General features: G+C 45.6%; 1 protein-coding gene across 1 annotated transcript in view; it reads left to right on the top strand.

Moving 5' to 3' along the window:
* Positions 1-23,840, top strand: part of LOC138283777 (catalase) — a 174,395-nt gene that overhangs the window by 124,750 nt on the left and 25,805 nt on the right. Inside the window, exon 10 of the mRNA XM_069221848.1 lies at positions 17,560-17,690. Within this exon, the coding sequence (XP_069077949.1) occupies positions 17,560-17,690 (131 nt within the window). The remainder of the gene's footprint in view (positions 1-17,559; positions 17,691-23,840) is intronic.

The raw sequence follows: 23,840 nt of genomic DNA, 5'->3' as shown, positions 1-23,840 counted from the left end.
TTCTCCTTAGACTGGATTACACCAATGGGGCCCATATATGCCTCCCCAACTCCTCTGCGCCCATGAGCATGTCCCAATATGGCAGTGTTCGGCTCATTCATAATTGTAGGAGGTTTTATAGGGTGTCAGAATCTCAGCAGAATCTGGTGGGTTCTTAGTTTCTAAACTGATGACACTGTTAGGTACTCTTGTGTGAGAGAAGCTCCTGTTCCTGCTGTGCATACTCTTTGATTTCTGTGTTGTGGAAGCATGAGAAAATTTTAATTATACATAATTATATTATACATAATTATAGGCCAGTGCTTGGGCCGGTGCCCCCCTGCCCCCGGACATTGAGGGGAAAAGGAATCTGCAGCTGGCTATTGGATCACATTCCGAAATTCCTTAGGAAACCACTGCATCCAATCTGAATTGGACGCTGAATTCACTGGAAACCGAGGCCTTAAAAATATAACAAAATGTACAGGTCTGCTGAGAGGTTCATTTTGTTTGAGCCTACTGCAGCATACAACACGGAACATGGGGTCAGTCCACTTCAGCCTTTGGCTTGCCTTGCTGTGAGGGATGGTATTCTGTTTTTGCATAATGTGTACATCCACACAATACGTAGTTCTTTTTGGTGCCAGGGATTACTGGTTCAAGGGTTGCTTATACATTACACAAAAAATATACATTTTGGCATTTGAACCATGCTTGTTTGTCTTGGATGGGGACCAGCAGCTCCCTTAAAACATCTTCTGGAACTCATGTGCTGTGTCTTCATAAAAAAGAAAAAAAAAAAAAAAACAATACTGCTCAAAAGGTAATCCGCCAACTCTAGAATGATTTGGCTTTGCCACTGCTTAATATGTCCCCCGCAGTCTTGACATCCGCACAAATGGGAAAGTAAAGCCTAGTAACAACTAGCATCTTTTCACTCAGCACTGTTATCACTGGAGCCAATAGGAAGCATGGAGGAGAGCACCAACATACCAGAACACTGACTGAGTGCGCCTAGAGGGGCACGGAGGAAGAGGAGTTCAGATGGGACCTCTGAGAGAGACGCAGATGCATTACTCTGAAGCAGCTGAGCGAATCTCTTCCAGGATCCTTCTATAGTAGAAAACAAAAACAAATCTTCCTTGGCCTAGAGCTATGCATAAAGCCTTGAAACATGAGGTTCAGGTCTGTCTTCAGATAAGGCTGCAAAGTCCATTTGCTGACAGCACTTAAAAAGTTTGGGTTTCAGTAACTTACTGCACCCTGAGGCAGTAGTGACCTGGAAAAGGAGGCATGCAAAATTTAATATGAATCACTAAGTTCATATGTTATCCCACTGTCTGCACAAGAGCCTGTTGCCTCAGAATCCTACCAGGAGGCCACAGAGAAAATATAATTTCAAGATTGTGAAAATGTCTTAAGGTTGAGCAAAAGATTGAAGAAGGCAGTAGGTGCTGCCTCAAATCTTTAAGGGTGAAAAGGGACATTGAAGAACTGATGACCTGAAGAGGAGCTAGAGATCGTAGTTTTCTGAGCAGAAAAAAGCGTTGAGCATTGTGGAAATATTAGATCCATAGCCCCTTTAAATTTATGTACATTTTTGGTTGGTTATGCTTAAAGAAAAATGTGGCTATTCAAGGGGAGAACAAACTAGATCTTTTAAAAGGGCATTTTTGGATTAAGGGAGGCGTTATTTTAAGGGTATGAATCCTGTGACTATTCACCGTCACTCAGTGTTTTTTTAAAACGCTGTCTCTTTAAAGCTCTGCACAACAGTGTTCTAATCTGTTTACCCTGAAAAGTAGCCCAAAGTTTGTGTACTTTATCACATGCCCACTTAGAGTTCTGCATGTCAGAAGCAGATATTGCGCAAGTATGGACACTACCGGCTGAAAACTGTAGCTGTTTGTTAGAAGTATTTCCAGCACATGACTCCTGGTCAAGTCTCTAGCGTACCAAAGCCCATGAAATGGTGGATTTAACCCATGCAAGTTGTCATTCAAGCACTCTCTGCTGCCTTTGCATAATCGAGACCATTTATAAGTGTATAAGCCGGGTCTGGTGGCTTAGTGGACTAATGCATCCACTATAGCAACATGTGTTCAACCTCATGGTCACAGGTTCAAATCCCGGTGGGTCCACTCAGCCTTTCATCCAAAATTCTTAGGTCGATAAAATGAGTACCATTGAGTAACAAGAAACATCTGTTATTCAGCACCTACGTAGATACCTACGGGTTATGTGCGCTTTACAAATACACATTATGTTATGAATTATTCTTCTGTCCTCACCAAATGTAAATGTCCATGGTAAGTGACAGGAGGGCTTCGCCATGTTCTTCAAGCTGCTCATTACGTGAGAGGCAGTGTCACTCCTTTCCTAGTCAAGTACCAAGATTGGCCAATCCAAAGGTCAGAACACAAAACAGGCCTGTGTCATGGATTAAGTAATAGCTTAAATTCAAAATTTGTTTCTGACCTTTGAGACTAGAGATAAGATTAATTATGATGTATCGTGTTTCGCAGCAACACTATAGGCACTTGTAATAGTTAAAGAGATGCACAGGAGAGTGAGCTGTGTCATGGTTCGTGGAACATAAGTGCTTTTTGCTGCACGTAGCTCCTATATCTGAAACACAAGCTCAGTAGTGCAAAATACAAGTAATGTCAAAAGGCATGCTGGCTTAAAACACACCGCTGACATCGTGGGTGACCTGCAGGACATCAGCCTGACCTAAACGTTGCATTCTAACACGATTCAAAGATAGATTCAGGGCAGAGGCAAGCGGTTGCCACTGAGCTACGTTTTGGCAGGTCTTATGACAATCGGAGAAAGCAGTGGAGCAGGCGGAAAATGATGTATAATCCTTCTCTTGCCCATATTTATTTAGCAGGCAGCACACTCAAAATGTTCAACCTGAGATGAATGATCCAATTGCCCTGTTCAACTCTTGAGTTGATGGCGCGTGAGCGTTGACAGTGCAGCGTGAGCGTTGACAGTGCAGTGCAGATTCATGGACTTACACTCACAGGAAAAACTTAATGTCTATTCTTAAAGTCTCTGGACGTATGCATTTGGGCAACTTTTACCATACTACATTAATCAGCATGCAAAAATGGACTCAAATTGTACAGTGCCTATGAAAAGTCATGAATATTGGCTGCATCGTTTTGGGAGGAGTTGCACGTTGTCGCAAAAAACAAGATTAGGTTTCACGATTACTTTCTTTAACAAGACTGGTTAGAGGGTATTTCTAAAAGGGTCCGTTTGAATACAGCACAAAATCGGACCATGCTCTTACGCTTACTGTCAGTACTGGTGCAAGCAGAGTTGAATTGCTCCAGTTAGGTTTAAAACCCATTAGCAGTAGGTATAAAACATTAAGTCGAACAAACTGGCCAAATTTGTTGACTTGGGTGAATCTAAAATGCTTTGTCAATGTGTTTGATAAGTAGATAGGAAGTCACTCCCTGAGTCTCTTTTGGCCAAGTTAATTAAGACCCTCAAAAGATGCAGATAATAGTTTGGGGCAGACAGTACAGCCAGGCGAAATGTGTGCTGCAGTCCTCAACAGCGAGGCCAAAGGAAGAGGAGGCGTGGGTAGCAGGCCAAAAGACATAGAGCACCTTGTATGACACAAACGCTTTAGTATTTACGTATTTGATAGAGACTCCTAGTTGCCAATTCCTTACTTTAACATTTCCCCCAGGCTTCAGTCTGAATCCAGAGATTTTTCTTCAATCAGTACCCCTGCGCATCGCTGGGTGGTGTCAGTTGAATTCATGTCCGTTGTTGGTGTCCTGGTCACCGGATATGACATTGTGGAATGCATATATGCCTACCCGGCGTGCTGATGTCATTTCTTTTCTTCCTGCGCCAGCCTAAGCTTGTCCCTAAAGCTGCCCGGTGTCCAGCTTTGCATAGGTCTTGGTCAAGAGGAAGGTCCAGAAACCACTTGCAGAGCCATCACCACTCCTTGTCCCTTTCGAAATCGTCTGGACATTCAGGTAAGCACAAAAACGTTGAGGCACTAGCGTTATTCAACTTCACCCCGTTAGTCGGACGATGCGCTGCAGGAGAGTGTCCTCACCCTAGGCCTCGATCTTCTGAGCCTTCTTTTGGGACCCAGAACCACCCCTACCTGATTAAAGGAATTCTACAAGGCCATGCGCCTCATTATTGGGCAATCCGGCCCTGTCGGCGAGCCTATAGGGTCGGAAGGGGTCCCTTTTGAGTTCCGCGTGGGCGACTTCGGCCTCAGCTCTGAGGGGTACCCAAGGACCGGCTTTGGATCCCAACCTGCGTTGGTCGTACCATTGCGACCTTTCCCGACAGTTCGGCATTGATGCTGCTAACAACACCTGGGCCGGCAGGCGGCGGCGATTCTATATGTAGGAAAGTACCCTCTTTCTGGTATGGTTAGCCCCCAGTTTTTGCCTCTTGCCAGTATGTTTTGACTGTGTTCACTAGGATCCTGCTAACAAGGACCCCAGTGACTATGCCCTCTCCCTTTAAATTTGGGTGCTTGGACCACTCACACCCCACAATTGGGATACTGGTGCCCCATAGTAAGTCCCTAGTATATGGTACCCAGGGCATTGGGGCACCAAGGGTCACCCATGGGTTGCAGCATGTATTATGCTACCCATGAGGAGCCCATGCAAAGTGCATCTGCAGGCCTGCCATTGCAGCCTGCATGGAAGGGTGCATGCACCCTTTTCACTATAGGCCACTGTAAGTCACTCCTATGGTAGGCCCTCCTAGCCCAGAGGGCAGGGTGCAGGTACCTGTGTGTGAGGGCACCCCTGCATGAGCAGCGGTGTCCCCACAAACTCCAACTCCATTGTCATGGACTTTGTGAGTGCAGGGGATGCCATTTTACGCATGTACTGGACATAGGTCACTAACTATGTCCAGCTATATAATGTAAACTCCGAACCTAGGCATGTTTGGTATCAAACATATCAGAATCATACCCCAATACTGTTGCCAGTATTGGAAGTATGATTTCATGCACTCGGGGTCCTTAGAGGACCCCCAGCATTGCTCCTACCAGCTTTCTGGGGTTTTCTGGGCAGCCCAAGCTGCTTCCACCGCTCAGACAAGTTTGATCAGCTCAAGCCTAGGAAGGCAGAACAAAGGATTTTCTTTGGGAGGTGGGGTAATACCCTTTCCCTTTGGAAATAGGTGTTACATGGCTTGCTAGGAGTAGCACATTTGGTGCCCTCCTTGCATAAACCAGTCTGCACCAGTTCAGGGATCTCCAGTCCCTGCTCTGGCGCGAAACTGGACAATGGAAAGGGGAGTAACCACTCCCCTGTCCATTACCCCCCCCTGGGGTGGTGCCCAGAGCTGCTCCAGAGGGTCCCTTGATTCTGCCATCTTGAATCCTAGGTGGGCAGAGGCCTCTGGGAGCATCTGAATGGTCAGGTCAGGCAAGTGACATCAGAGCCCCATTCTGATAAGTGCTTACTTGGTTAGATTACCAATCCCCCTTTCAGGGCTATTTAGCGTGTCTCTCTTGGGTGGGTCCTCAGATTCGGCTTGCAAGATTCCAGCAGGACTCTACTGCAATCTCTACTTCAACTTCTGACCACTGGAACTGCGACTAGACCCTACAGGAACTGACAATCTGCATCCACGACGAAGACTCTGCTTGCAACATTGTTTCCATGGCTGCTTCCAGCTTCTGCAACGTTTCCCTGGCTGTGCATTCTCTACGGGCGGCAAGTCTTCAGCCTGCACGAAAAGGAAGAAGGAATCTCCCTTGGAGTGAAGACGTCACTCCCCTGCAGCTGCAGGCATCGACTGCAAAGACAGCCTGCTGAGTGGATCTCCTCTCCTCCTGAGCTGCATGGGTCCCGCATCACAGGTGTAGGTCTGGAGTGGTCCCCGTGGTCCTCTTTGCCAGCTGTCCAACTTTGGTGAAGGTAAGCCCTTGCCTTCCCACGCAGGACAGTACCCTCGTGTACCACGTCTCTTGGAGCTACCAAGGCTTGTTCGCATCTCCTCTAAGGGATCTTCAGGCTCCGTGTAGCCCCAGCACTCTTCCCTGTGACACACAACCCTCTGCATGCTTCTCCTGTTGCGTGGGGTCTTTCTTCAGTTGTGCTGCTGGGCTCCTCAGACTCCTGCGTCCTCTTTCAGTGGGTCTCCTGTGGGGGCTGCCTTTTCTTCTGTGGACTCTCTTCCTTGCTGAGGGTCCCCTGAGACTCTTCCCCGTTGGGTTAAGGCCTTCTTGGGGCTTGCTGATCCCTGGCAGCTCCACTTTTCTTTTACCATGCCTCTTGCCTTTGCCAAGGCTTGTTGGTGGCTTTTCCATGCCACAGGCAGACTGCAATCTTCCATCAGCCGTGGGGCGTCGACCGCATCCTCCAGGAACTCTTCTCCGGTTCCAGGGGTGCATTGCTAACCGTCTTCGTCCTACCGTCAACCAACTCCTGCAACCACATTCAGATGGGTAGTGGCTCATGCCACCACCGGACACTCCTGCGGCTTCTGGACTTGGTCCCCTTCGTTTGAGGTCTTTCTCTTCAGGAATCCACCGCTGGTTTCCTGGAGTCTTGTCTGGGTGTTGCATTATCTTCATTTTCAGTCCTTTTGGTAGTTTGGGGGAAATCCAGTCACTTACTCCTTTCTTCCTGGTCCCTGGGGGGACTGTGGTACTTTACTTTGGGGTTTTCTAGTTCCTCCAGCTCCCCGCTACAGATTCCACTTATCTAGGTGGGGGTCCTGCCTTTTTATTTATTATTGTTATATTTTTTTATTTTTTTTAGTATATGGTTTGGGCTCCCCCTAGAGTCACTATTGTCTATTGCTGTTGTATTGTTTTCTATTGCTAATTATGCCTATTTCTGATTACTAGTGTACATATCTAGTGTGGGAAACAACCCTCTTTCTTTGCATGGTTACCCCTGTTTTCTGCCTGTTGTCAGTGTGTTTGACTGTCTATGGGATCCTGCTAACGTGGACCCCAGTAATTTTGCTCTCTCCTGCAAATTGTACCTTTTTCTTCCCACAGTTAGCATACTGGTTCCTCCCTCCCCCATGTAAGTCACTCGTATATGGTATTTAGGTACCCAGGACATTAGGGTTCTAGGGGACCTCCGTTGCCTGTAGCAGTTATTCTGCCACCCATAGGGAGCCCAGGCAAAGGGTTCTGCAGACCTGCCATTGCAGTCTGCATGAAACGGATGCATGCACCCATTTTCACTACAGGTCACTGTAAGTCACCCTAATGGTAGGCCCTCTCAGCCCAGAGGGCAGGGTGCAGGTACCTGAGCGTGAGGGCACCAAGCACTAGCATAGGTGCCCTGACAAACTCCAGATCCATTTTCCTGGACTTTGTGAGTGCAAAGATGCCATTTTAAGCGTGTTCTGGACATTGGTCACTACCTATATCCAGCTACAAAATGGTAACTCCAAACCTGGGCATGTTTGGTATCAAACATGTGGGAATCATACCCCAATACTGTTGCAAGTATTAGAAGTATGATACCATGCACTCTGGAGGCTCCTTAGAGGACTCCCTGCATTGCTACCACCAGTTTTCTAGGCAACCCAGCTGCGGCCACCCCTTCGACAGGTTTCTGCCCTCCTGCTGCTTGATCTGATCAAGCCCAGGAATGCAGAACAAAGGATTTCCTTTGGGAGAGGGCGGTAACTCTCCCTTTGGAAATAGGTGTCACTGGCTTTTTAGGGATAGCCTCCCCAAGCCACTGGTTTGCTTTGAAGGGCACATTTGGTGCCCTCTGTGCATAGAATAGTCCACACCAGTTCAGGGACCCCCCCCCAGTCCGTGCTCTGGCGCGAAACTGGACAATGGAAAGGGGAGTGACCACTCCCCTGTCCATCACAACCACAGGGGTGGTTCCCAGAGCACCTCCAGAGGGTCCCTGGGTTCTGCCGTCTTGTTTGCAAGGTTGGCAGGGAACATTTGAGTGGCTATGCCAGGCAGGTGACATCAGAGCCCCCCTCCTGATAGGTGCTTACTTGGTTAGGTGACCAATCCCCCTTTTAGGGCTATTTAGAGTCTCTCCATCGGCTTGCGAGACTCCAGCAGGATTCCTCTGCAACCTCCACTTTGACTTCTGGCCACTGGAATCGCGACTGTACCCTCTAGGAACCAACAACACTGCAATCAACGAAGAAGGCTCTTCTGCAACTTTGTTTCCATTGCTCCTTCCTGCCTTCCAACATTTCCCCGGCTGTGCTTCCTCAGGAGACAGCATCTCTTCAGCCTGCTCAAGAAGAAGAAGGAATCTCCCTTGGAGTGAGGGAGTCGCTCCCCTGCCACCACAGGCACTACTGCAAGCGACGACCAGCTGCGTGGATCCTGCATCATGGGTGGTGGTCTGGAGTAGTCCTCTTGGTCCTCTCTGCCAGCTGTTCAACTTTGGTGGAGGTAACCCTTTGCCTTCCCACGCCGAACAGTTACCCGTGCACCGCGTCTTTTGGAGCTGCCAAAGCTTGTTGGCATCTCCTCCAAGGGATCTTAATGCGACGTGCAGCTCCAGCCCCCAGCACTCCTTCCCGCAAAGCACAGTTCTCCGGAGGCGTGGGATCCTCTTTTGTAGTGCTGCGTGGGCTTCTTCTGCGACTCCTGTGTCCCACTCCTGTGGGTGCTGCCTCTGCTTCTGTGGACTCTGCGATGCTGAGGGTCCCCTGTGACTACCCTCCTGGGCCTTGCTGGTCCCTGGCCGCACCAGTTTTCCACCAACCGCGAGTTTGCCTTTGGCAAGGTTTGTTGATGGAATTCCTGCACCGACACCCGTCTGCAATCTTCATTCCAGCGAGGGACATCTGCTGCATCCATCAGGAGCTCTTCTCCGTCTCCAGGGCTGCAGTGCTGACCTGTTCTTCCTCACCATCAACCAACTCCTGCAGCTGGGTGGGTGGTAGCTCCCACTCCTCCTGGACTCCACTGTGACTGTTGGACTTGGTCCCCTCTCTCCACAGGTCTTCTTTCTTCAGGAATCCACCACTGGTTTTCTTTCAGTCTTCTCTGGGTCTTATTTTTCTTCTTTTCCTCCTCTTGAGTGGTTTGGGGAAAATCCAGTTATTTACTCCCGCTTTCTTGGTCGCTGGGGGGTGTTGGGTTACTTACCTCTGTGGTTTTCTAGTACCCCAGCTCCTCTCTACACTTTCCACTTACCTAGGTGGGGGTCCTGTGTTTGTATTACATCTTTTTTTGTATACGGTTTGTGCTTCCCCAAGGGTCATTATTGGTTATTGCTATTTTCACTGTTTTCAAACCTTTTCTATGCCGATTTCTGACGATTAGTGCATATATTTAGTGTATTACTTACCTCCTATTGGAGGGTTGCCTTTCTGGTATTTTGTGATGTTGTGTTCCAAAAATAATTTACCTTTATTTTTGTACAACTGGGTGTTTTTTTCATGTGTGTAAGTGCTGTGTGACAAAAGTTGTATTGTATGAGTTTTGCATGTCTCCTAGATCAGCCTTGGCTGCTCATCCACAGCTACCTCTACAGAGCCTGGCTTCTTGACTCTGCCTACACTTCACTAAGATGGGATACTGCGACCTGGTATAAGGTTTAAGTACCTTAGGTACCCACCACCCACCAGGCCAGCTTCCTACATCTAGTGTATTACCTCCTATTGGAGGGTTGCCTCTGGAGTCGACTCCCATGCGCAATGAGCACAGAAGGAGGAGTCACTCGGTCCAGTGACTCAAACACTTCTTCGAAGAAAAACAACTTGTAACACTCCGACCCAACACCAGATGGCGAGCTATGCAGACCATGTGAATCTCAGCGACTGATGCCACGAACAGATGTACACTGGGTAAGTGACATTTTCATTTTGTAACACTGAGGGCCTCATTATATGAGTTTAGCGGGTAGCAGTGGCCGCCTGCCAAATTCTTTGGGTCGGAAGACCGCCACTCCGGTCTTCCGCCCGCTGGCCCAACGGAAAATTCACCACAACAATGACCCCTGCTCGTAATTGACAGTGAAAAGCGCTACAAGGTTGTCCGTGGGGGCCCTGCACTGCCCATACCCAGTGCCGAGGCCTCCATGGGGCCCCGGCACCCTGTCATGGTGCTGGGGTACAAAAAGCTGGCGGACACAGTCTTAAACCCCAGGGCAACGCTGCTGCTTTGATTAAGACCGCCACACTGATAATAAGGGCCTAAGTGTTTTCTTTCATGTGTGTAAATGCTGTGTGACCACAGTGGTATTGCATGAGCTTTGCTGTCCCCTAGATAAACCTTGGCTGCTCATCCACAGCTACCTCTAGAGAGCTAGGCTTCTAGACACTGCCTATACTACACTAATAGGGGATGCCTGGACCTGGTGTAAGGTGCAAGTACCTTAGGTACCCATCACACACCAGGCAAGCTTCCTACATTATACTCATTCCAGAGTCCGACATGGAGCCAGAGCGGCGCCGTCTCAACGCTGATTTAGACTTCGGTGGGGACCTCGGTCCCTAGATCAGATACTGACTCTTATGCTTATGGGTACAAGTTTTGGTAAGAGTATGGAGGGGAGGTCACTGGGACTTTTAGAATACCACCTAGAAGACCCTATGGCAGTGGTTCCCAAACTTTTTCAACCCGTGGCTCCCTTGTCTTGTATTGGCCATTGCCTGCCGCTCCCCATTGTCATTTTTTGTTTTTCCGGGTGGGGCGATGTAGGCCCAACCTCAGGAATAATTCAATTTTTCTCCCTGAAAATAATTGGGATGAAGCTGATGAAGATATTATAATATTGGTAACAAAATAATAATATAGCAGTTGTTAGCAGTAAGTAATGTACATAGGGGTCGGAGGGGGACCAGAGACACCCCTTTACTATTGTGCATCAAACTCACACATACCGCTAGATGTGGCAGCCAGGCTCCAGAACCAGTCTATTGCTGCACACCCCGGTATACCAGTATACTATTGTGCATCTTACTGTTAACTAACATTCTGAGGGTTGGAGACCTGGGCGCGCACTCCTTCCACTGCTGCTATACAGCCCACTAACCTTGTCACTGACCCTTCTAGGGGTCAGAATCCAGCCCTGATCTTGTCCAGTGCTGACCATTGAAGGAACAGTAGCATTCACCATAGGGTAGGTGTCTGACTCAAGCATGTTCCGTCAGTAACAGGCTGCCGGGCGCTACCCAATGACAATGGCCTGCCCTGCCTAATGATCACACGAGCAGCAATAACGTAGCGACATCGATGTGTTATGATTGCGGCACGCCTGGCCCCACCTAAGCGGAGGCTCACATGTCATCAATGTAATCACGTTGGGCTTTCTTTACCATGTTCCAAAGATGCGTGCGGCGCCCGCACCTAATTCTAAAGGTGCGTTGGGGTGCCGTGGTGCACAGTTTGGGAACCACTGCACTAGGGACTGGGCACAGGAACTTGGTGAAGCCAACGTTTTGATACTTTCTCCGATTCCGGTATGATTTCTCCCCGTACTTTGGCTGCATATGAGGAGCTACTTTCTCCATGGTGGTGCGGAGAGCGGCCGAGGTCTTGGGCCTCGAGCTGCCTTCTTTAACTGTCAGTACCAGTTTCCGTACTGAGATGCTTCACCCTGGGGCTTCCACATCAGAACCCCTTTTGCCCTTCAATGAAGCCCTAACGGATGTCCTGCTGGGGACCTGGTCCAAACCCAGCACAGGGCTCCTGTTAATAGGACAATAGCCTGCTGCTATAGGTCTGCGCCTAACGACCAATTTTTCATGACCCAACACCCTACCCCCGAGAGCTTATTCATCCAAGCCTCAACGTCCCATGGCGCGTTCCCTTCCGCTCCCCCGGATAGGTAATCAGAGAGGCTGGATCACCTTCGGAAGAACCTGTCCTGTCTCTGCCTTCTTGGATGGAGATTGAGCGGTGGCAGTTGATAGCTTTTGACCTTCCGCTCGCAGTCTGTAACATTATCTTAGCAGCCAGGTGTCCCTCCATCAAAAGGGTGGTTACCTATTGTTGGAATACATTTTTGGTATGGTGTACCGACAAGTTTGTTGAAATCCCCGCCCCCCACTGCCTCTGTTTGTGAGGTTCTTTTGTTTATTCTTTCATTGGCCCAGCAGGGTTGTCCTCTGGGCACCCTAAAGGGTTTTCTGCCATCTTGGCATTCCTCCAATTGCCTGACCAACCCTCTTTGCTTAAATCTCCCATTGTTGGAATATTTCTTCCCCATACATAATGGCCCAATTGCCTGACCAACCCTCTTTTCTTAAATCTCCCACTGTTGGAATATTTCTTCCCCATACATAATGGCCCAATGGGATTTGAATATAGTTCTTACCTTTTTGTGATGTGTGCTCCCTTTGAGCTGCTTCACAACTGCCCACTTCACTTGCTTACTCTGAAAACAGTCTTCCTCGTAGCAATCACCTCTACCCGCAGAGTGAGTGGGCTGCAGGCTCTTTCTTCGAAGCCACCTTTCATCTCCATCCACCCTGACAAGGTGGCCCTTCACACTAGGGATTCCTTTCTGCCTAAAGTGGCCACTCCCTTTCATGTAGATCAATCAGTGACCTTGCCTACTTTTTTACGTGCCCCCACATCCTTCTAAGGAAGAGGAAAGACTCCACCGCCTGGACCCAAAAAGAGTGTAGGTGTTCTATCCTGATCATACAAAAGAGTTACGGGTGGCTAATCAGCTCTTTGAAGGTTATAAGGGTGCGAAGAAAGGTTAGGCAGTGTAGAAAAGAATACTTTCTAGATGGGTGGTCCTCTGAATTAAATTGTGCTACACATTGCCTAAAAAGCAAGCCACAGACGGCTTGCATGTTCAGTCTACCAGCTGCAACCACTGGGATAGCACGTGGAGTTCTAGTCCTGGACATCTGCTGGGCAGCAACGTGGGCATCCTTGCGCACAATTACTAAACATTACTGCCTGGATTGGTACGAAGGGATTGGTACTTTGCACGTTTGGTCCTGCCGGACCTCTTAGTATGAGCTTCGCAAACCTGCCTTCTGGGATGGCATTGCTTGGGTATCTCAGGTAAGGAATCTGCAATTTGAAGTCTTTATCAGATGAACAAGTTACTTACCTGCGATAATGAACTATCTGGTATAGACTTATTCTACTTGCAGTTTCCTTACCGACCCACCCATCCTCCCAGCTCTGCAAACTGATTTCTAGGGACAGGGACAGCGCCCTAATTCTGGTGCACCAGAGTCCGTGTTCTTCATGGCTCCGCGCTTCTGGTGTGGAAAGTTGTGACAAGAAACTGATGTCCGCGCACAAGGGTGCCACAAATATATGACCCATGACGTCCTATCCGGTGACCACAATGCCAACGACGGATGCTGAGTCTACCAACTCCATCTAACATGCCGTTAGCAGGGGGTACTGCTGTAAGTAAAATCTCCAGATCCAGGCTGACACCTGAAGGAAATTCTAGGGTAAGGAATCTGCAACTCGAATAAGTGTCTACCTTTACTAATTAGTAACTGAAGGTAAGTAACTTGTTCGTTAGGGCAAAATATCAATAACAAACCCAGGTGATCAGCTCAGGCTAATCGGAAACTTGAGAATTTTCTGCAGTGTTTAATGTCTAATGCTCCACACAATACCTATTTGCTCACATGTTTGAAAGGCTGTGCAGATGTGTTACAAAGATGCAGGAAAGTTTGTGATATCTAAAAAGACGTTCCAAGATGCAAGGATGTCATCTAACGGTATAGGTGTAGGTTGCAGATAACCTCGGTGAGGATTTCGCTCAACAAGAACCTACTTAATTATGAGAGCATAGTTAGTTCTTCCTCAACAGAAGAGTTTTTCAATGTTAAAAGCAGCCTTACTTCATGAATGTGCCCTGTAATCTATCCTCCTGATGCCCTGGTAAGCTGAGGCGGTAGTAATTTAACACAACTTAATATATCAAACAATAAAGATTTCATTTGCAAGCATGATAAAAACTGTCCCTATGACACTGCCTCATGCAATTGTTTTTCACAGATTCAGGAAAAGGAAGGAGAGAAGCAAGGGGATCAGCAGGCATCAAAGAGACGAGAGGGGCAAAGAGAAAGAGAAAGGGAGAGAAGGCAGAAGAATGCAGGGAGGAAGCACTGATAAAAGGTTCAGTTTTTCTGCTGTCCCGCAATGACCACATCCACAAGGGGAGGAGGGTGTGGGTGGCCACAGTGAAATCAATGTTGATGGAGCAGCCGCCCTGAGGGAGCAAGAAGCAAGCCAGGACAGCATGCATTACTTTGGAAGCATCTTTTTTTAAATGTGCATAACACAAAGGCAAGAGGAACAGGGCCCGGTTTCATGGGGATTGTCCCTTGCTGACGGGTGCGCCTTCAGTGCTTCTCGGCTACTACTTTATATTCTTGTATACAAAAGACCTGCATGTTAACGAGGAATGGTCTTGACACACACTTCATACCTTTTGTAGGTTTATCTAGGATTTGTACTAACATTTGTTATTATAAAAAATGGGTGGGTTTGGTGTTGGTACCCTCTAAGATATCCATTTGTAGGGTGCACACTGGTGGTTACCCAACACAGCGCTTGCCACGTGAAACTCCATGCTACCAAAATACTGAAATTGTGTAGGTTCACTAGTAATAACAACCATTCGCCCTTGCGGCCTACAGTTTCTTACTCCTAGTAGACCACTGAGTCACTTCTAAAACTCAGAAACCCAGAGTTAGTGAATAAAAAAAATATGTAGTTTCCCACTGCCTACAGTTCTAATCAAAGGGCTGTCCCATATTCCAAATCTACACCACTCCAAGCAATCCCAGTAATGTAATTGACAACATTAGTGAATGAGACAGTACTGGGGTTTTTCAGTGTCAGCGCCACAGGATTTAATTAACTAATTCTTGGGACGGTTCAATAGTTTGCGATGTCTTCATAGGCTGCTGCATGGAGATAAACTAAATTAAGAAAAATAAAGAATAAACTAAGAATAATATATCATCCATTGTTGAAAAGTGATTGTAATGTGGGCACATGGTTAAACCGGCACACTAAAATTGTAAAGACTTTCGTGAAGGCAAAAAATAGCATTTTGAGGCTTTTTGCAAAAATAGAATTACTTCAGTATTGAATCCATTCCTTTTATAAACGTCCTTTTGACATTCTGGTTTTCTAGCTCCCCTAAAGCACCTTCTCATGTCCAAAGTGCCTACTGGGCGTCTTATTGTGTCTCTTCAGTTACGTTTGTTTCTTTCACCTTGGGTAGTAATTGTGCCTTAGTCCTTCCTTTCTGTGACATCATACCTGAGTGCAATGTCCTTCTTCAGTTTTCTTAGCATACCCTTTACTTTTAGCACCTCATCATACTAGACATGCTTTTTCAATTAATTATTTCAATGAGTGGAGATTCCCTGGTTGTTGTATTAAATGCATCTCCTATTGAGCCTTAATATCCTTCCTTTGGTAGCTTGTCTCCATGTTTGTTTTTTCTCTGGTTGGCCAATTTCCAGAAAATAATGTGGAGCTTGATTCAGTGTGTGCGTTTTCAGCATCCCGGTCAATCTTTTGATTTTTGCTATTGCAAAGATAATAATTGCCATTGGATGCACCACCTAAGTCAACTATCCTCCAAATTAAACAAAAGGTGGTCACTTGGAGCCGCTGCACCCAGCAGGAGGTTTCCTTGATCTTCCCCTGTTTGGGTGATACACCATTGAAAAACGTGCATGAGCTACTGATTTCAGGGTATTTTGTACTGTCTTGGGTACTGCTGAGACTGACTCTGTTTTGTTACAACTCCAGGATGCTGGTATTAAAGAAACAAACTACATTGATTGGGTGGCTGTGTCCATTTTCTTGCAAGGCTAATTGCATGAAAAGAGGTAATTCAAAATATGTTTCACTGCTTTGCCTTGTTACTCTGAAATGACCTAAACTGGGACTGGTCAGGTTGGACTCAACACTCTTTCATACCTGCTGGTCCATCTATAACTTAAGCCCCCTCCTGAAGGGTACCATTAGCACCAGAGCCAACTTCTTTGGTGATCTCTACCCATAGGATGTAGAGAATGATGGCTCCCCGACTCCCATCAACCTGGAATAGCAGTCTGAATCTGTCCACTGTCACTTAGGCAGCACATGCACTCATGATGCAGTCCACCAATCCTTAGTGTGGACACAGATCTGTTTGTTCCCGTTAGTGAGTCATCAGAAGCTTGCCTTGCAGTCCGCATCGTGCACTGTCGATCTAGTTTCATTCTGAAGTTGTATTGGTTACATGGGTGTACATATAGCTTGTACAATAGGAAGGAAACAATCTAACAAATATTTATTTTCTAAAATGGTGTGGCATTGCCTTTTCCTGGGCATGTGCCCCTTTCACATGCCTCCTCCTTATTGTTGGAACTTCTTTTTGTGGTACTTGCACAATTGAGGCATGGGGGAAAGACTTTATTTTGAATCTATGATGAACATAGTTTTAAAACTAGTTACCTGTACAACAGCCTATCTGATTGCCTTGCTAAGAGTTGTTAGCACCATGGGCACCTGAATCATGTACCATTTGCCTTGGCAATAGTCTATACTCATTCTTTCTTCACTCCTAAGGTATTTACTGCTTATATAGTAATTTCAATATTAATCAAATGATGGGTCTACTGTTCCCGAAACCCTCTGTGATAGAAGTTGCTGTACATGACGAGAGCGAATAAGAGCTATGTTATGTTGTTTTGTACAACCCCCTTTTAATTAAGACTGTGACCTCTAGATTGTCTCTTGTCTGTCAAGTTCATGCAAATAAAATGCAGCATTAGTTGCTCGTACTATGGCTTCCAGATGTACAAGCCTTTTCTCTATAAGCTAGCTTTGATAGGCAATTTTTGAAGACCATACTCCCTGATTTAGCTGCCTGAATTAGTGCAAGCCTGCATTTCCACCAGCAAGTTGGTGCGTGAAAATATCGCTTTGAATTCCCAATCGAAGGCTTAGGGGCAACAAGTGGTGTAATTCTGTGCACTGTGCCCATCCTCCATGCCACATCTCTGGTCCAGTTGTAATAACAGCACTTTTTAAAAATTGTTTGCGTGTTCAAGATGCACATAACGGTTAATCAACGACAAGTGAAAGGGATGTGTCTGACTTTGCCACCAGTAGCTATGGCAGTTTTTTTTTAGGGTGAGCTCTTCCGACATGTTGATAATGGAGTAAGATTGAGGGACTAAGAGTACTGGGTGAGTAAGTACATTCCTTGTTGTGTTCATCTGCAGTGACAGATACACACATCAAGTGGCATTCAGTTGACATTTTGCAACAAAAAAATGGGTCTTTCTTGTGAGGGTAACAAAGAAGAAAAAGTCTTCTTTCTGAAACTGTAAGAAGGAGATTGTTGTAAAACAATGGTTTGCCTAAAATCAGTAATGAGTCAGGCTGCCACAGGAAATGTGAATTGCATTACATAAATGCATGTATTTTTTTACACAACAGTCACACTTTTAGGATTAGATAAACCAAACGCATAACACCCCTCCATTTGCATATTTGTAGCTAGATTTAACTGTTACTGGCTTTTAAGTAGTGGCTAATTTAAAGTAAATAATAAAAGAAAATGAATGTATCTTTAAGGTTGTCACTGTCCGCTCTTCTTAAAACTAATTTATGTTTTTAAGGTGGTGCCCCAAATTATTACCCAAACAGCTTCAGTGCACCTGAAAATCAGCCCCAAGTCAAGGAGCATTGCTTTAACGTCTCAGCCGATGTGGATCGCTATAACAGTGCCGATGATGACAACGTTACCCAGGTAAGTTGGCGTGTGGTGGTGGGTATATCCCCTGTGCCTGGAATTTTGTGGCATTATAGTACAGTCATTTTGAGTAACTTGGTTCAGCACCTTAATTCTGGATTCTTTTTGTTCAGACTTCCCTCTTTCAGTTCCAGTGCACCACAGTTTGGAGCTTTCTAATCCTATTCCAATCAGCTGTGTATTGTGTATGTTGATTGTGAAGTAAATACACCATCTTGTGCGGATGGGAGTGTGCTGTGAATATTCCCTTCATTCCTATCTGAAGTCTTGATATTTAGTTTAGGAATTGTACCCATGGTGAGATTAATCAAACATAGGAATATATTTAATGATTTTATACAAAGCAATGTGAGCCTAGAATGACAGAACTAAACTGTTCAGCTTTTGTACTCTAAAACTTTGCATTCTTTTTTTCACTAAGTTCTTGACCTTCCACTAGAATTGATCTACTCAGAGCCTTTCTGAACAAAGCTATTAGTTTAGAGAACTTCCAGCTAGTCCACCTGTGATCCAATGTTATAAACCAAATATTTGCTTATCATTTCAATATTTATGGATCATTAGGAGAATCTACTTAACTTGATTAGCATTTGATTTATTTTTTTCTGTTCTCTTGACAATTCTTAGATTTGTACAAATGCCTGGTGCTCGCAGAAACTTGTGACTGCCCAAAACCTAAGTCTCTTTTTCCATCTGTCTGTAGTAATGTACTTTTGTTATGTGGTGGTGTCAATTAGCCTGCCAGGGAAGGACAATATAGAGGCAGACAGACTCAGCCGGCAGGAAAGCAATTCACACAAATGGGAAATATAACAAGGAAGCCTAAAAAGAAATCTTCAGGCTCTGGGGCACAACCATCAATCGACCTGTTCACAACAGCAGAGAACAGGAAATGCCAACTCTTCGCCTCCAGGTTTCAACACCACCAATCAGAAGGGAATGCTCTATCACTGACCTGGTCAGGGAGATTTTCCTATGCTTTTCCACCGATTCCTCGAATCCCAATGGTACTGGAGATTGCCAAGCAACCATGGACAAACCTAATTCTTCTAGCCCAGCAATGGGCTTGTCAGACATACTCGAGCTGCCCAGGTGACAGATGATCAAAATCAAAGAGGAGTGAGACCTTCTCACAATGCAGAAGAGACAAGTGTTCCATCCGGAATCAGCAACACTCAATCTAGCAGCTTGGATACAAAGATTTTGGACACCTAAACTTTCTTCCTAGAGCTGTGTAAATACTAGGGGAGGCATCAAAACCAGCAACGAGGCAATGCTATGCAGCTAAATGGAGAAGATATCTCCCATGGTGCACAAAGAACAATGCTTTAGATATCCGATGCTGGACAACAGGATTAACTATTCATCTCTCAAAGTCCACTTGGCAGCAGTTGTGGCTTACTCCAGGGGAGCATCATGTAAATGTTTCTTCACATCACCAGTGAACAAAAGGTTTCTAGAGGGTTCCAAGAGAATAACACCCCTGAGGAAGGCTCCATCCCCTATGTGGAGCCTAAGTACGATATTAACAGAATTTATGACAGAACCATTCGAGCCTGTGCAGAAAGCAGATCTATGATATATATTGCACTGAAAACTGCCTTACTAATGGCGATCAGATTGCTAGAGAGTGTAAGTGAACGTCGGGCATTAACAATTCAAGAACCGTACATACAAATACACAAAAACAAGTTAGTTCTTAGAACAAACCCTCAATTCCTACCTAAGGTAGCAAGCAAGTTTTGTGTCAGTCAGAGCATTCAGTTACCAGTGTCCACGAACACATCTAGACAGAACTCTGCATGCCCTTGATGTGGTGGAGCACTAATATATTATCTACAAGAGACCAAAGAGTTTCAAAAAGGCGACCAATGGTTTATCTCATACGCTAAATCCAGCAAAGGTTACAAAAGGAACAATCACATGATGGCTTGTGAAGACCATACAAACATGCTACTCCTCAACAGGGAAAACTCTACCCTCTTGCCCTAAAGCGCATTTAGCAAGAAAAAAGGGCGCAAAATTCATGGCAAATGTGCCCATATATACTATGTGCGCAGCAGCAACTTGGACATCTCAACACGCATTCACCAAACATTATTGTGTGGACATATAGCTGAATAAGGAAGCACAGTTGGGACAGAAGGCGTTACAACACCAGTTTGCAAACTCATCCTCACCCCATCCCAACCAACCCAGGGAAGGAGAAACCACTACGTAATCTAGTGCACAGCATGTGAATCCAGAAAATGATTCATGCTACAAAACAATGATTACTTACTTGTAGGAGTAGTTTTGCAGCTTGAAGAGTTTTCTGGATTCACATGTGACCCACCCACCTTCCGAGAAATGAAAACAGGACAAACAGGTGGGAAGAAGATCTTTTATTAGAATGAACTGTAGGAAAAAAATAAGAAGAAGAAATAACGTAAAGCAAAGAAATCTGAAGATGGCTACCATGTTCTGGAACTTCTGGGTTGCCATCTGACTTCAAACAGGGGATGGACCTAACACTAAATGGCTGTCGGCGATGCCCACAAAGAAAACAAGCATTTGAACTGCAATAGCTCTCGTGTTCGCTCGAGTTTCAGCTATTAGCGTTTTTTTGCCACAAACTGAAAATAAAAAGTAAAACAGTTGACATAAGCAGCCGTTCAAAGCGCTGCTGAGAGCTCGCAGAGACAGACAAAATGAACAAGCATTTGTAATGCAAGAACAGAAAATGTGCGAGGGAGAGTAATGAATGGAATAAACAAAGTCACACATCACTGCAGATGAAAAGTAAGTAATAGACTAGAGCCCTGTTAACAGAAACAGACTGGGTCCACTGAAGCATCCAGCGCTCTGGTCAAATGCTATTAGCCTTTGAACAAAGTAATCCCTAAGCACATGCTTCATAGGCACAAGTGGAAGGGTACAAGTACTAGGGCCGTGCTCCAGGGGAGTGTACAACTGTGGAAAAGTTGGGACAAAGAGCAAGGATTGACTACTAGCAAGCAAGGATTTTTTAAGGACACTGAAACAAACCAGTGAAAAAGCAGAGACCCCACAAAGAAGTATAGAAGTATATACTAAAGTATATACAAGAGGCCTTGAATGCTCGACCTAAAAATAAAAGGGAAACATAGACCATTCTCGACTCAAACACTAGGTGGCGAAATAATGCACAGCATGTGAATCCAGCAAACTCTTCAAGCTGCAAAACTACTCCTACTGGCAAGTAACCATTTCGTTAGTTTGGATGCCTCAAAACAAGAGTGATATACTGCAGGGATAAATTCATTGAAAAGCGCTCATGCCACAATGAAATAATTCCACTGGTAATTCTACTTAATCATAGATTCCTTTATCAATTAATTATGAGCCTATCTGCTCTCGTCTACATTCCATAATATTTATACATTTCTGCAAAGAAAGTTATGACAAAAATAAATTACATCATACAAAAAAACAAGATGCAAACTTAACACATATTACAAGTACCTGCAAAATAACGGAAAGCTCATTATCGGTCTGATACTCCTTGCTTCCTTTTTATTAAAAGCAAGAGGTGGTTGTGTAATTAGACCAACTTTCAGTCCACCAGGAGGCAGTCACTGAGTCGAGGAAGTCCTGGGCCACTGCCCCCTTACTGTGTCCTTATGACTACTCAGATCAAAACACAATATAGCTTGTTGGACTCCTTCAAATATAAAGACCTTATATTTGGAGAAGTATAACATGATATACTTTGTTTTGAATTGTGAAGTCAGACTCTGTCCTGGTGGATAAATATTATGGAATGTAGACGGATGTACAGATAGGCCCATGTAATTAATTGTTAAAGGAATGTATGATTGATTAAGTTGAATTTCCAGTGGAAATTATTTTATTGTGGCATGAGGGTTTTTCGATAAATGCATCCCACAGTATACCACTCTTTTGTTTTGAGTATTTTCTGCCCATGTTTCATGGGCTTAGATGAGCATACCCTTTCTTTTTTTACACCAGCCAGTCTTAGTCTGGCATGGCTTAAAATACAGCTTGGGGCAGTGCAGTGGGCAAATGAAAGTAAAAATAACTAAAAATATTTGTATATGCACAGTGACTATGACTAGATGACAGTCCATGCTTGTTAAATTATGGAACGACTCCTCCCTAGGATTTCTTTACATTGAGTGAAATCGAAAATCTGCCTAATAAACGGAGCAGAATCTGTGCTCCTAAAAACGAAGTGATATACTTTGAGGACAAATCAACCAAACATTCAAGCTTTTTTGGTGTTTGTTTGTATTGAGTTCTAGCAGTCCTTTTAGAATGTTCAAGGCAGGCTGAAGACATGCTAAAGAAATATCTTGTCTAAAGACTAAGCAGAACCATCTGACCCATCTGATTCCCAGCTCACCTCTAAGAAGAGACCTCGGGCCCGATTATAACTTTTTTATTTGTGCCGCTGTTCATACTTGCAGATTACATGAACAGCCACCAACCGCATGGAAGGCCACTTTCTGTCTAAAGTTTGGCAATCTTCCACATGCGTATTTATTGCATGAATGCGGATTCCAGTGTGCTTGCCCTGATTCCACAAGCACACTGAAGATTTTGTGGCACATCAGCAGACTGCCACATAAAACTGTGATTAGGCGCATAATTTTATAATATCCACAGAGTCTGGGAAAATGTACATTTTGAAGGCTGCGGTTCTGCAAAAAATGAGTCTGTGTAGCTTCCTGTTGCATGAGGGCAAGTTGCACAGGGAGAGCCCACCATGGTTCCTGTAGGAAGCTTGGCTGGTGTGTGGTGGGTACCGAAGGTACTTACACCTTATACTAGATCCAGGTATCCCCTATTAGTGAAGTTTAGGCAGTTTCTAAAAGCCAGGCTTTCTAGAGGTAGCTGTGGATGAGCAGCCAAGTCTTATCCAGGAGACATGCAAAGGTCATGCAATACCCCTGTAGTCACACAGCACTTATACACATGAAAGAAAACACTCAGTTGTACAAAAATGAAGGTACCTTATTTTTGGAACACAATACCAAAAAATACTAGAAGGGCAACCCTCCAATAGGAGGTAAGTAATACACTAAATATATACACTAGTAATCAGAAATAAACATAGAAAAGACTAGAAACCAGTGCAAGTAGCAATACCCAATAGTGACCCTAGGGTGAGCCAAATCATATACTAAAGAAATGGAATGTGAATACAGGACTCCCACCTAGGTACTTGGGTTGTGTACAGGGGAGCTGGGAGTACTAGGAAACCACAGAGTAACACAGTGCCCTTCCCCCTGACCAGGAAGACCGGAGTAAATCCCTTGAAATACCACAAACCACCCAAAAGAAGGAAAAGAAGACACCCAGAAAAGACTGCAAGAAAACCAGCAGTGGATTCCTGAAGAAAGAAGACCTGTGGAGAGAGGGGGGGGGCAAGTCCAAGAGTCACAGTATAGTCCAGGAGGAGTAGGGAGCTACTACCCACCCAGCTGTACTGGTAGATGGTGATGAAGAAATAGGTCAGCACTGTAGCCCTGGAGCCAGAGAAGAGTTCTTGATGAATGCAGATGATGTCCCACGCTGCAGTGAAGAGTGCAGATGCATGTTGGTGCAGGACTTCCACCAGCAGGCCTTGACAAAGGCAAACTCTCGGTTAGTGGAAAAGCTGTGCTCCTGCGACCAGCAAGGCCCAGGAGGACCCAACTCAGGAGGGTGAGTCACAGGGGACCCTCTGCATCGCAGAGAGACACAGGAGCAGAGGCAGCACCCACAGGAGTCCCACAGAGGGCTGTGCGTCTCAGGAGGGAGTGGTGGGGGCTGGAGGTACACATCACCTGAAGATCCCTTGGAGGAGATGCAAACAATGCCTTCCTGGGCTTGGTCAAATGCAGGAGGGCAGAAACCTGTCTAAGGGGTGGCAGCAGCTTGGGCTGCCTGGAAAACCCTGTAAGACTGGTGGTAGCAATGGCTGGGGTTCCTCCAAGGACACCCAGAGTGCATGGAATAGTACTTCCAATACTAGCAACATCCTAGGTTCAGAGTTACCATTATGTAGCTGGACATAGGTAGTGCCCATGTCCAGTACATGCATAAAATGGCATCCACCCATTCACAAATTCCAGGAAAATTGATCTGGGGAGTGTGGGGGCACCTCTGCTAGTGCAGTGGTGC

This window comes from Pleurodeles waltl, chromosome 3_1, assembly GCF_031143425.1.
Source record: "Pleurodeles waltl isolate 20211129_DDA chromosome 3_1, aPleWal1.hap1.20221129, whole genome shotgun sequence".
Classification (NCBI taxonomy): domain Eukaryota; kingdom Metazoa; phylum Chordata; class Amphibia; order Caudata; family Salamandridae; genus Pleurodeles; species Pleurodeles waltl.
Note: the sequence above shows the minus strand (reverse complement) of the source record. Positions and strands in the feature narration are given on the sequence as shown.